General features: G+C 34.9%; 2 protein-coding genes and 1 pseudogene across 2 annotated transcripts; 1 reads left to right on the top strand and 2 right to left on the bottom strand.

Moving 5' to 3' along the window:
- The first annotated feature begins 1,815 nt into the window (after positions 1 to 1,815).
- LOC120156857 (glycosyltransferase family protein 64 C3-like) lies at positions 1,816 to 2,907 on the top strand. Its single transcript, XM_039168126.1, has one exon. The coding sequence runs from the start codon at positions 1,855 to 1,857 to the stop codon at positions 2,836 to 2,838; it is 984 nt and encodes a 327-aa protein (XP_039024057.1). The 5' UTR covers positions 1,816 to 1,854; the 3' UTR covers positions 2,839 to 2,907.
- An 8-nt stretch (positions 2,908 to 2,915) lies between these two features.
- On the bottom strand, positions 2,916 to 5,120 carry LOC120156859 (annotated as a pseudogene).
- A 1,306-nt stretch (positions 5,121 to 6,426) lies between these two features.
- LOC120156858 (proteasome subunit beta type-6) lies at positions 6,427 to 10,072 on the bottom strand. Its single transcript, XM_039168127.1, has 9 exons — positions 10,030 to 10,072; positions 9,788 to 9,943; positions 9,624 to 9,700; positions 9,424 to 9,479; positions 8,863 to 8,935; positions 7,661 to 7,772; positions 7,036 to 7,109; positions 6,818 to 6,892; positions 6,427 to 6,718 (listed from the first exon to the last, which is right to left on the bottom strand). The coding sequence occupies exons 2-9, from the start codon at positions 9,894 to 9,896 to the stop codon at positions 6,587 to 6,589; spliced, it is 708 nt and encodes a 235-aa protein (XP_039024058.1). The 5' UTR covers positions 9,897 to 9,943; positions 10,030 to 10,072; the 3' UTR covers positions 6,427 to 6,586.
- Positions 10,073 to 12,293: the final 2,221 nt, after the last annotated feature.

Genomic DNA, 12,293 nt, shown 5'->3' with positions numbered 1-12,293 from the left:
AGGGGAGAATAGTGACGACTGGTGTTGGGTCTGGTCATAATAAAAACGAGGCTTTGAAAGTGATTGAGAAGCAAATACTGCTCTTCGTCTTCATCATCTTCTTCTCGTCTTTGTTGGGATTTTTGGTCCTGTCTTCTGCCCTTTCTTTTCCTTTTCTTTTTTGTTTGCTGAATATTTTGCTCGTCTTCTTAGCCTTGCACTTCTTCTTGCAGGAGGCATTCGATGAATTTATTAAATTAAGCATCTCGATCGGTCGTTATCCAAATTCTTCTACTCTTTTTGTTAATAATAAATTTCAGGTATGCATTTTTATATCCCCTTAAATCCACTCTCTTAATCACATGTCCTGCAAAAGTTTTGGCTGCTTTTCTGCAATTCTCCGAGCTTCTTTCTATTTCAACGTCTTTTCATAATCTGATTTATGCCTTCTTGCTCGAATATGTTATTCTTTTTGATAATTTAGGTTTTCCAATTAGAAAATGAACATTTTGGACTGGGAAGGATGTAGAACTTGAATATAAAATTTAAAGGTAAGAATTTTGATTTTCTATTTGTGTTTGGTTGGTCTAAAATTCATTCTATCGCTGGTACTTCGAGGGTTTGACTGTTTTTTGAACGGTTATTTTGGCTCATGAGCTTCGATTCAGCTTAAGCAATCCGGGATCCTCAGTAATTGCATTTCTAGGGTTTGTTAGCGGCTCGAAGGGTTCTATTTTTCCTAACTAAATACGGTTTGCCTTATTTCTTAGTTCGATTCTTTTAAAGCTAAACTCATGAACGATCATTTCTGAAGTATATCCTCTCTCAAATCATTTAAATTAGAAACAAACACCAAGAGAAAAATGTAAGGGCCCGGCTGTCTGATGATATACTAATCCTCTCAAATCTCCTAATATTCACTTACCTCCCTTTGCTTGCTGATGGATTGAGTACTTCTTTGATTCTTTCTGTCTATCAACTTTAGTTATGTCATAAAACCTGATCAGTGCTCCTCCAAGAGAAACTCACAGGTTTTCGTTTTTGTTGGTTTTAGGGCAGGTCGTGTAGAGATTGTGCCATCAAATGAGTATCAAGAGTTTGGGCTGAGGAAATCTGCTTATCCTAGTTTTTATCACTTGGGGTTTCATTCATGATTGGGAAAATGGTTGAGGGTCCTAAATTTACAGGACTTATCGGAGGAACCAACAACAATGATAACAATTAACAAATACTATGATTTTACTCGAGGGTTTTACCAAAAGCTTGGAGAGGGAACAAACATGTCTATTGACAGTTTACAGACAAGTGTTAGTCATCCAGCCTGCATGGAAGAGACCTAAGGCATGTGTTAGACAGCCGGCTAGGATGGTAGAATTTGTTAGCAGTACCTGTGAATATATAGAACTGTAATGAACAATCAGAGTATTATCTTGTCAATTGAATGAATTCTATTTCTGAAATCTCAAATTCTCTCGGTTCTCAACTAAAATTCTATTTATTTTTTGTACAGGTAATATCTATTCAAACATAACTTTGAATCATTCGATATTAAACGCTCATATCCTTGATATTCTTGGGGCTCGAACTCGGAACCTTAAGAAATAACAATAACTTCTAGTATTTGAACTTTTATTGTCAAATGATTGAGAATCTTTAAATTTCTATTACTTTTGTCGCAATCGTGACATTATATTTATGAAGCTACAAGAATTTAATGTGATTATTGATAATATAAGCTTTATCCTTCTAGGTAATAGCATTTCATATTTTTGAAAATAACTTATTCCATTTTTTACAGTTTCAGTGTTCAAATATTTTCTTCATTGTCTCATATTCTCTTTATGCTGCTACAGGTGGAGTTTGAGTTTAAGTGAGATGGGAGCATATGTAGCTGCAATCATCTTCTTCCTCTCCCTCTCAACTGCGTTATGTCTTCGCATCCCTGCTCTTTCTTCAGACACAACATGCGACCTCAGCAACCAACCCCACTCTCGCACTCTCAGATCCGATCAACTAACCGTTCTCATCAACGGCTATTCTGAGTCCCGCCTCCCTCTCCTCCTCTCCATTGCCGCCTCCTTCTCTGCATCCCCACTGGTATCCTCTGTTCAGGTCCTCTGGGGTAACCCCTCCACCCCACCCCTTACTCTATCCCAATTCGCCAACAACCTCTCGCTCTCTTCCTGGGGCGCCGCCATCTCCCTCGTCCCCCAACCATCCCGCAGCCTCAACGCCCGATTCCTGCCAAGGTCATCGATCAAGACACGTGCCGTCCTGGTGTGCGATGATGACGTGGAAGTGGATCCCAAGACGGTGGAATTCGCGTTCAAGATGTGGAGGGGCAATCCGGATCGTTTGATTGGGGTATTCGTGAGATCACATGATATAGATTTGTCGAGAAAGGAGTGGATCTATACGGTGCATCCGAACAAATATTCCATAGTGCTCACCAAGTTCATGATGATGAAGGGGGAGTACTTGTTCAATTACAGTTGCGAAGGAGGGGCCCCAATGCGCGAGATGAGGAGGGTAGTCGATGAGAAGCGCAATTGCGAGGATATTCTGATGAACTTTGTGGTGGCGGAGGAGACGAATGAGGGGCCTCTCATGGTGGGAGCGGAAAGGGTCCGAGACTGGGGAGACCCAAGAAATGAAGATGGTGATGGCTATGGCGTAAGAGACGTGGGGCTGAGCAGTAGGAGAGCGGAGCACCGGAAGAGGAGAGGGGAATGCATAATGGAGTTCCATAGGATTTGGGGAAGGATGCCCCTAAGATACAGTTATGGTAAGCTGGTTTCATCTGTTGGAGAGCAAGGCCTTTGTAACAAAGGCTCCAAGTTGGTGCCTTGTGACCATTGAATCAAAATTCATCCTTCCTTTGTTTCTGCTAACTTTGCAATCAAAATAAACAACATCATGCCGATTCAGTTACAGTAAAATTTATCTGCAATGCCATTGCCATGCATGCTGCAATTTTATTCAGCCTAGGGAAATAGCAAAACAAACTGATAACCAACATTGATCAACCACACTCGAGCTTGCTAGATTGTTGACAAGTTATATTACATTGTTTCCTAAATCTTGCTGATAGAAGGATTCGTTTGTAACCACTCTTGGCTTTGATTCGGGCAGCTCTAGTTCTTCCATAAATCTCATGGTCATCTTGGTAAAGCTTTCCTTGTGCAATTGTTTCCATTCCTGTTTAACACATGCAAATATACACTCACAAACTGTGAATCCAGTGCCTAATATACCTTTACAATATATGGCAATTTTTTAAAATCCCATGTCCATCATGATAAAACTTCTTTCCTTGACCTGATTTTGGTCACTACTATTAGTGGTGATCAAGATTCGATTGACGTTAAAACACTTGATTTGATTTGATTTAATTTGTAATTTCATAAATTCGACTAGACTCGAAAAAATTAAAATAAAGTTTGAGTTAAAATGGGACTCGAACAACTCAAATAACTTGAAATATTTAGTATTTAGTAGATTAATTTTAAGTATGAATAATATATGTATATCGCACATGAAAAAATATATACGTCTATCATATATGGTTATAGAAAACTGTTTAAATTAGAAACAATTAGTATCATAATATTATAAATATTTACAATAAATTTAAATAGAAACTTAAACAACTCAACTAGAATTTCATAAACTCGAGTAGAAAAAAATTCAAATAAAATTTGAGTTATAAAACAAGATTTGTCAACTCAACTAACTAGAAATCTTTTTAACATCCCTAACTACCATTCAACTCTTGTTACCTACCCTTTTAAGTGATTGCCACACCGGTGTTGTTTTTATCTTATTTTTGCGAAGAATTCTACAGGTTTCTGCAGTAACACCAGGGAGGGTTATCAGATCAACGAAACACTACCCGTAGGTAAATAGTAGCCATGATGGGAAGAATTTGAATTATATGAAATCTCAAACCACACTCCACCCAACTCATCTGTAGAGTTCGAATAGTAGTTGCAAAGAAGCAAATTGAAAATACCTTAAGTCCCAATCTCCGTACAAGTTGGAATCACTTGTGTTGCTCCAGACATAAGCGTGAGCTTGCAACTTGCCAGAACTTTCCTGCATCATGGAATAATAGTGACTATCACGGATGGATACATCAAAGAGGTCCGATATTTGGAAATTTTAAATTTTTATAGAATTTAATTATTTTTTATTAGACAATCTAAATTCGTCTTATAATTTGTCATCTTCACATAAAATCATTCATTTATATCTAAAAACTACTATTTTCGAGAAGGAATAACAGAGACTTGTATACTATTTTTGATGAAGAATGGTGGTTTCGAAAATGTTTTATCAACTCGAAGAATAATCTATTGTCCATACAAGCCAAAAAAACAAGAGAAATTAGAAGAAGAGATGAGATGTTCTGGGTTTTAGACTATAGAGTAGATCATACCAAGAAGAGTTACCAGCAAAGAGACTTCAATGCTAGTCCTTCGGTACTCAACATCCTCAAATTCATCCTAAATGAGCAATTCAGGATCCGTTATTCCCAACAACACCTGAGACGCGAGTGAAGTTAGAAAAGACAAAAGGGTAGAGTATTCGTATTATTTAATAGGGATGAAGGACACACCCTGCCAGTAACGTGACGGTTTTCGACCGGGAGAATTTCCGGATAAACGCGTCCTTTGATGCTAAATCTGTGGCTGCACATATTGTGAATCGAGAGTAAAATTAAAAGAAAAAAGTAGCAGAGGTGGATTATCGAATTGAGGATGGATGGAGGAGAATATAACTACAAGTTATTGAGAAGAGCAGCGGAGGAAGGGGGGACTCGATTCAAGAGGACACGGACCACATCATCTGCTAATAGGCTTCCATATACGAATACGTTTTACGCTGCCGCTGCTTGGCTCATTTTCATTCACTTCCGATTCCGATGGACTATAATTATATAGAATCTTTTTGTTTATTTATTTAGTACCTGCGCTCCACTCTCCTCCCTCAACCTGCCGATTGCCGATTGTCAAATAGCCAGCAACACCAACCTCCTGTAACTATATATCCACGACAAAACTCTAAAACCCAAACCAATTCTCAACAGCCCAACACTTTGGACACAATTTAGTTAGCCCACAATCTCATCTTCAACAAAATGCAACTGCACCCAGCTCGATTATCTGTTCAAGTTCAAATATCTGTCTGATATTGTTATGTTGTTTACAAAAACAAACTAGAGGAATAGATAGAGAGGCCTTAGAAATTTTCAAATTTTATATATTTTAAGTTTTTTATGAATAATTTATTTTAATCTCTTAAAACTTTATAAATTTATTTTTCTTAAATTTAATAAGTTTACTATTTTAAATTTCTTATTGATATATTTTAACCTCTTAAAGTTTTATAAATTCAACATGCTTTAAATTTTATAAATTCTTATACTAGTGTAAATTATTTGTCCCTCTCTAATTATATAATTTTTGTTTTGGTTAAATTTGATTGGGCCGTGGCCCCCCCGACTTTTCTCCTTAATTTTTGTTTGATTTTACAGTTAATTACTTACCAAAGAAAACAACTTTTTACTCTTTATGTTTATAGTTTTTATTAAGTTATAAACGTAGGAAATTAAAAAATTAAATTTTTTAATAAATGATTTTATTTATTTATTTTAAATATTAAAGATCAAATCGATAAAAACTGTAAATGTACAAAGTTAAATGTAATTTCAATACTTTTTAAATACAATGACTCGTTTAATCAAAAGACTAAATTTCAAAATTTAAGATAATAGAGACCCCTCAAATATATTTACAAAATCTAACCATAACAAGGGCTACCGTCTCAGATATATTAGATCTATTTTAAGCAGCTGAGGTACGCCCATTTTAATCAAAATCACGAATAAAAAAAGTCCAACTCGGTGTTTCCCCCCGAGTAAACTATACCAAAAACCATCGAACTTTAGGCATTGTCGTTTATACGATTGCACTTTCAATTTTGTCAATTATAGCACTAAACTTTGATTTTGATTTCAATTATACCATTGAATTGTTAAATCGTTAACAGTCAGATCAAAACGACGTCATTTTGATGAGATGCCTACATCGACATTCATCAATCACGTCAGCAGCCGTCGGTCACATCATCGTGCCATTAACGATTTAACGGTTCAGTGGTATAATTGAAATCAAAATCAAAGTTCAATACTATAATTGATTAAATTGAAAGTCCAATAGTATAAACGATATAACACCTAAAGTTCGGTAGTATATGACATAGTTTACCATTTTTTTTTTAGTTCTTTACTCCGACATACCAATGCAATGTGGCCTATAGGATACCCAAGTCTACTGTAATCGAGCTTGGCATTAACACCACAATTCACAACCATTCTATCTAATATAATCCTATCAGTTCAGCATCTAAATTGAGGATAGCAGAGGAATCCATAACATCCAAGCGTAAATCATTATCAAATATGGTTTTAGTGCCATTTAAAGCGAAACTGAATCCCAATCAAGCTACACATACACCGTTCAAAACGTCTGAAATGAGAACAAATGTAGTGCTGCAGCTGATAAGTACCTAAAAGGTGAATCGGTGAATCCCCTCGGCCTTTTTATCAAATATTCATGGGTTCAGGGCTAGGAGAATTCAGAATATCCAGCAACGAATTCTGTGGCTCCAATTCATCATGCCACAGCTGCAGTTTGTCACCCGGGTAGAAGTTCCTCGTCACTCCTTCAGAATTGATCTGCAACACAACATAAAAAACAAGGTAAGGTCAGATCTGTACACGGAATTCACATTACGCGGACAAGAATCATTCATTTAGAAGTGCAAAATATCTTACCACCACAGTGCGAACAACACCCCCACTAGCACCATCACGAGCAATGGCGAGGGAAACTGCCTTAACTACTAATTGCTGCAATGAATTTCCATAAAACAATTCATAATAAAGTTAATGGTCAACCAACCCATAAGTACTTTTACAAAATAATTTGTATCCATGAAATTATAAAGAACTAGATGAAAACATTTGTCAAGCTTGACTAAAACAAAACGTACCTCAGCTTCATCCTTTGTCATTCCTTCCTTCCATGCCTGATCAAAAAACCCATAAAGGTAACTGGAGCCAGATCCTGCGCAATCCACATCAATCCAGATCATAACTATTTTTATGCAGAAGTAATACAGCACTTGCTAATGGCACCCATAATTTCTCAACCAAACTCCCAATATTTTAGGTTTATTTTTGGAACTAGGTAATGTACAACTTTGAGAAACCAATAATTAGGGGGGCGGGGAAGGCTAATCCCATTTCATTAATCATTAGTAAACTAATTATGAAGAAGACATCACATATTTTACCATTGGCTCCTGATTACAAGTGAGGGGATGAGTATATCAATCAAAAATTCTCAAGGCTACAATGACTGGCATTGAACCTCTTTTAGCTCCAATTTCTCAGGCTGAACTAAGGAAAGAATGATGGCAATCAACAGTCTTAGCAATATGCAGATTAGTGGGGAGGTAAAAGAGAGACAAAATGCCAACTATGCAAAAATTTGCATATACATGTAAATTAATGAAAGGGAACATAAAACCAGAACAGATAGACAGGCATCAAGCTTCGCTCCCTAAATTGGAAAGGAAGGTTGCTTAAAGTTAAAAGATGAAGAGAATACCATACCTCCAATAGTAAAAGGCTGCTCAACCAGTGTTCCACCAAGAGGAATTCCATATATTTTACCACCTTCATACTTATCCCATCCACCAACGATAAGGCCAGTCTGAAGCATGTTCTACTCAAAATATAATAAAAGGGAGTCAACCACATAGATATGAATTATCAGAAAAAAGATAAAATATCATCATTTGCTCCTAAAAATATAAATTATGCAGATAATTGCAGCAAAACCAAGGCATAATTTCAGTGAGCATGAGTGCTGGTCGTAGTGTATTCCAATTTCCAAAATAAATGGCCTGCAGCCAGAAAAAACTTCCATAAAGGAGAAAATGATGATGAATTCCTCAAAAACTGAATGGATGGATGATTCAAGTACCATTCAGTGTTTTCAAGGCACGTCTGAAGGCAGATCACTAGATAGAGTCAATATCCCTAGACTTTTCAGGTGAAAACCCTTTGACGAGATGAAGGCATTTTGTACACAAATGTGCTATTTGTGCCCAAGAGTGCTTTTGGCTAGGGTTTAAGATGAAAAAAGGAATTCCTATAAAAAAAAAGATGAAAAAAGGAAGGCCCGAGTAAAAGTGGCTCTTGGATTGATGCTTTGACTTACAATTTTTTTTAATTAAAATAATGTAATATTCATAAATAAACAAATAAATGATATTATAGTCTATCCAAATATTTTCCTTAAAAATAGAGCCATGCAACAAATTTTATTAGGTTAAAAGAATCAACAAAGGAAGCTGCAAAAATGTAAATGTTTTGAGAGAACATAGGCCACTTTCCATCCCCAACGGAGCTTTAGAGGCAAAATTCAATGTTGGCAGTTTTACATAAAAAAAAGTATTACTAAGCTTTCTACTCTTTTCTACTTTCTTCTCTTTGGGCAGTGCAGCTGTTGTCTCTTTTTCTTATACATATATTTTATATTTTTATTTATTGATGTGCTCCTTACATTACTCATGTGAGAGCTCGTTCAGTGGTATGCAACTCTAGCAACATAGGACTCTTAGTGCGTAGAGTGCTTGCCCCTTGACTACATTAGTATCAACTAGTACATAAAACCTATATAATAGGCACAGGATTTACAAACAGGCACTAAATTTACCATGCACACCTTAAAAAGTGAGGAATAATAGGATGGAAAAAGGTTGAAGAACTAAAAAGGAGTCAAGTAAATTTTATAAATAGTAAGCTCAAACCTTGTTATTGTAAGATAGTAGCCTGATAAGGTTTGCAGCGACTTTGACAGTTGCAGGTTGCCCAAGCTGAATTCTGTTCATGCAGGGGAAAAATCTATCAAAAAATCAATCATAGTAGAAGCTTGAACAACAATTTCGTGAAGAGTAGTAATAAGAAATGTGAAAAAAGTAAAATCAGAATTCAGAGATGACTCAAAGGTAACACGAATAAGCTAAAGCATTTCGTAGATTTAGAGTGCAAAGCTAATTGGTATGGAGTATACAAACTAGAAGCAATTGCAAGGTCATTATGTAGGGATGAGGTGAGAACTAGGTTTATGAACTGCAATTAGGTGGAGTAGAATATATAAGCGCATTCATAGACATTCATAGACGAACACAAACTTTAATAGCCTCTTGAAAGTTTAGCTTTCAAACTAAGAAATAATGCGATAAAGGATGTTCCAAAAGACCCAAATTAGAAAAGACTTCAATAGTAACGCAAACTAGCTTAATTAAAATTTAAAAAATAGACGAAAAGGTAAAAGCAAATAACGAGAGAAAGTATAAGAAAGAACTGACGTATGTTGGTGAAGGAAGTAGCGGACATAGTCGGAAACAACCTGAGAATCAGCAGCCTGCAACATGACAACCGTTTTTATCATCATATCTAAAAATATATAAACACTCTTTCCTATCCCCCCTTTGTGGAGGCAACAAATCCTAAATAAAATAGTACTATATAGGGAGGAAAGATGAGCTAAAAGAAAAGTAAGAATTACGGATCCAGAGCGGCAAACGTAGACGTTATCAGTGAGCTGTGTAATTTTGTCAGATGCCCGGTTAGCAACATACATCCCTAATCAACCAAATCAAAAAATAAGTACATTATTTAGAAATTCAAATCCCTAGTAATAAAAATAAAAGACAGAGAGAAATCCAATACCGGTGCTGGTACGAGAGTCGGCGCCGAGGACGACACCGCCGTTGTAGGTGACTCCGATGATGGTTGTGCCCATGGAGTGAGGGGCGTTCGAGTCCATATTCAGATCCATTTGGTTCTTATTTTCCTTTACTCGTGTCTTCCCCAAAACCCTAAATTCTAATCCGAACTCTACTCTGTTCCAAATTGTTTTAAGACCTCTCGCCAACAATATCACAAGAGATTATATATAAAACTCGCCCGACCTTACCGGACAGGACGGACTTGTTTATCAAGTTTTACTTTTTCACATTTTAGGTTAAACTACAGTAGGATATCACTTTTGTTCTATTTTCCTTTGATTTTATCCACTAAAATTTTAATAATTATAATTTGATCATATAGTTTTTGATTGAGAACAATTTGAGTATCAATACGTAATTAGGGGAGTAAATGAATAGAGTGTTCGGTGAAATGTTCATCAACCATTCATTTATGTTAGTTTGTTAAATTAAATAAACGAGTATGAAAAAATTATGTTCATTTAATAAAAGAACGAACACGAACAAAGTTGTGTTTTGTTCGTCTATGTTCACGAAAAAACTCATTTATGAGCTCATATATCGACTTGTTCATTTGTTTTCATGAGTAAGCTCGTTTACCCAGTTCTCCTTTTCCTTTTATTTTTTAACATTTTGAATATTGGTGAAGATAAAGATTAAATTGAATACATGAGAAAAATTAAAACTTAAATTGTGAATTTTAAAGATATTAAGCACTAATGATATAATTTTATTATTTTTCTTTAGTTGCCCAATAAAAAGGTAAAACTAAAAGTTTAACATATAGATGAACACTAAACGGCGTTAAACGAATACAAAACGAATTTGTTTATGAATTCTAAATGAACATGTTTGTGAATATATAAATGAACATGATCACAAACATAATCGAATATGTTTGCAAACAATAACACATTCAAAAATAAATAAATAAACATGAACACGATATTAAAAATTTAAATGAACATGAACTAAACACGAACACCTTAAAAAATAACAAACGAATACGAGCATAACTTTATTCGTTCAAGCTCGATTCATTTATACCCTATACGTAATCTCCCGGTACAAATGACTTAATATTTTAATAAAAATATTAATTTAATTTTTTTTATAATATTTTAATCATAATATCATAAGAATTTTAATCTCCGTTATAGTTTCACCTTTGATTAACTCTCACGTTTTTTTTTTTTGACCTGAACAAAACCACATACGAATTTAGCCTCGATAGATTACTGAGATTACCAAAAATAAACGATGGTTGGTCTTACTAGTACTCTAAGGTTACATTTGGTTTATGGAATATAGCATTATTTTTGTTAGGTATGGCTCATAAATATACCAGTAAAGAGGACAGGAGATGGAGCGGAGTGAGCGAAGCGAACATCAACTGTCCTTACAAAGAAAGTCTCGTTGTGGGGTTACGAATTATGTGGGTTGGGGGCGCAGCCCCCGCGGTACGGTACAGGGTTAATTTTGTAATTATGTACCAGGGTTTTCTATTATAAATAGAGATGTAACCTAGACCTAAAATATCATTGAATAAAAACTTCTAGCGCCGCCTAGGCACCGAGGACGTAAGCACATTGCCGAACCTCGTAAAATTCTCGTGTTCTTTTGTTTTCTTTACCCGTTTTCGTCAACAATTTTTAAGAATAGGATTATCAGAATGTAACATTATCTAACACATTACTGAGAATATTGTATTGTTGTGTTTTGTTTGTTTAACATGAATGTAAGATTACAATGTTTGGTTAAAGGAATAAAAGATTACTGAAATGTATATTTTACCAACTTGTCATTGTTATATATTTGTTTTTAAACAAGTTGAATTCTAAATATTCAAAAGAAAATATTTGTGTAAAAGATCATAGAAAATATATTCTTTTATTATTTTTAATTAATATATTTTCTTTAAAAACTTAAATTCATAAAATTTATATATTTTTTTACAAAATTTAAAAGATAAATTAGTTTAATGAAAGAGTTTAATTTTTTTAACCCCTGAACTTCATATAAAATTCTAATTATAGATTTTTTTTTTTTGTAAATCTAAAATAATTTAAGGATTTGAAAAGCTTAAGGAAGTGCCCAAAAGCAAAATCAGACCCAGTTATTTGCTATCAAGTCCCAAACTTTTAAGTATCGCGGTTACGGTTACATGATAGATTACTATTCCATAAAATTGAAATTATTATTGTTTTTCTTGCCGATGGTAACAAATATGCCACTTCTAGTGGTAGCATTCATTTTAGTTCTCTTTTTGTTCAAGGTATTTTGTTATTAGATGTTGTATCGTTACTCATTGATTATTGATACTGGCAAACTGGCAAAGGCAAGGCAAGGCAGGTAAGGGATCCAACATAGTTAGACCCAACAAGAAGCTTTTCATGTGGGCTTGGGGTGACTCTACAGATAAAACGAAACAAATAAGGTGCTCACATTTGTTTTAAGGGTAAACTACA

This window comes from Hibiscus syriacus, unplaced genomic scaffold, assembly GCF_006381635.1.
Source record: "Hibiscus syriacus cultivar Baekdansim isolate YM2019G1 unplaced genomic scaffold, ASM638163v2 tig00111238_pilon, whole genome shotgun sequence".
Taxonomy (NCBI): Eukaryota; Viridiplantae; Streptophyta; class Magnoliopsida; order Malvales; family Malvaceae; genus Hibiscus; species Hibiscus syriacus.
This window is presented reverse-complemented; position numbering and strand designations above follow the sequence as displayed.

Excerpts from the sequence above, each read along its gene's own strand:
- LOC120156857 (XM_039168126.1), top strand. The coding sequence starts at position 1,855 with ATGGGAGCATATGTAGCTGCAATCATCTTCTTCCTCTCCCTCTCAACT.
- LOC120156858 (XM_039168127.1), bottom strand. The coding sequence starts at position 9,896 with ATGGATCTGAATATGGACTCGAACGCCCCTCACTCCATGGGCACAACC. Across the intron at positions 7,110-7,660 it reads GCAGCCTTTTACTATTGGAG|GATCTGGCTCCAGTTACCTT; the intron begins GTATGGTATTCT and ends TGGATTGCGCAG. Across the intron at positions 6,893-7,035 it reads TGACAAAGGATGAAGCTGAG|CAATTAGTAGTTAAGGCAGT; the intron begins GTACGTTTTGTT and ends AATTCATTGCAG.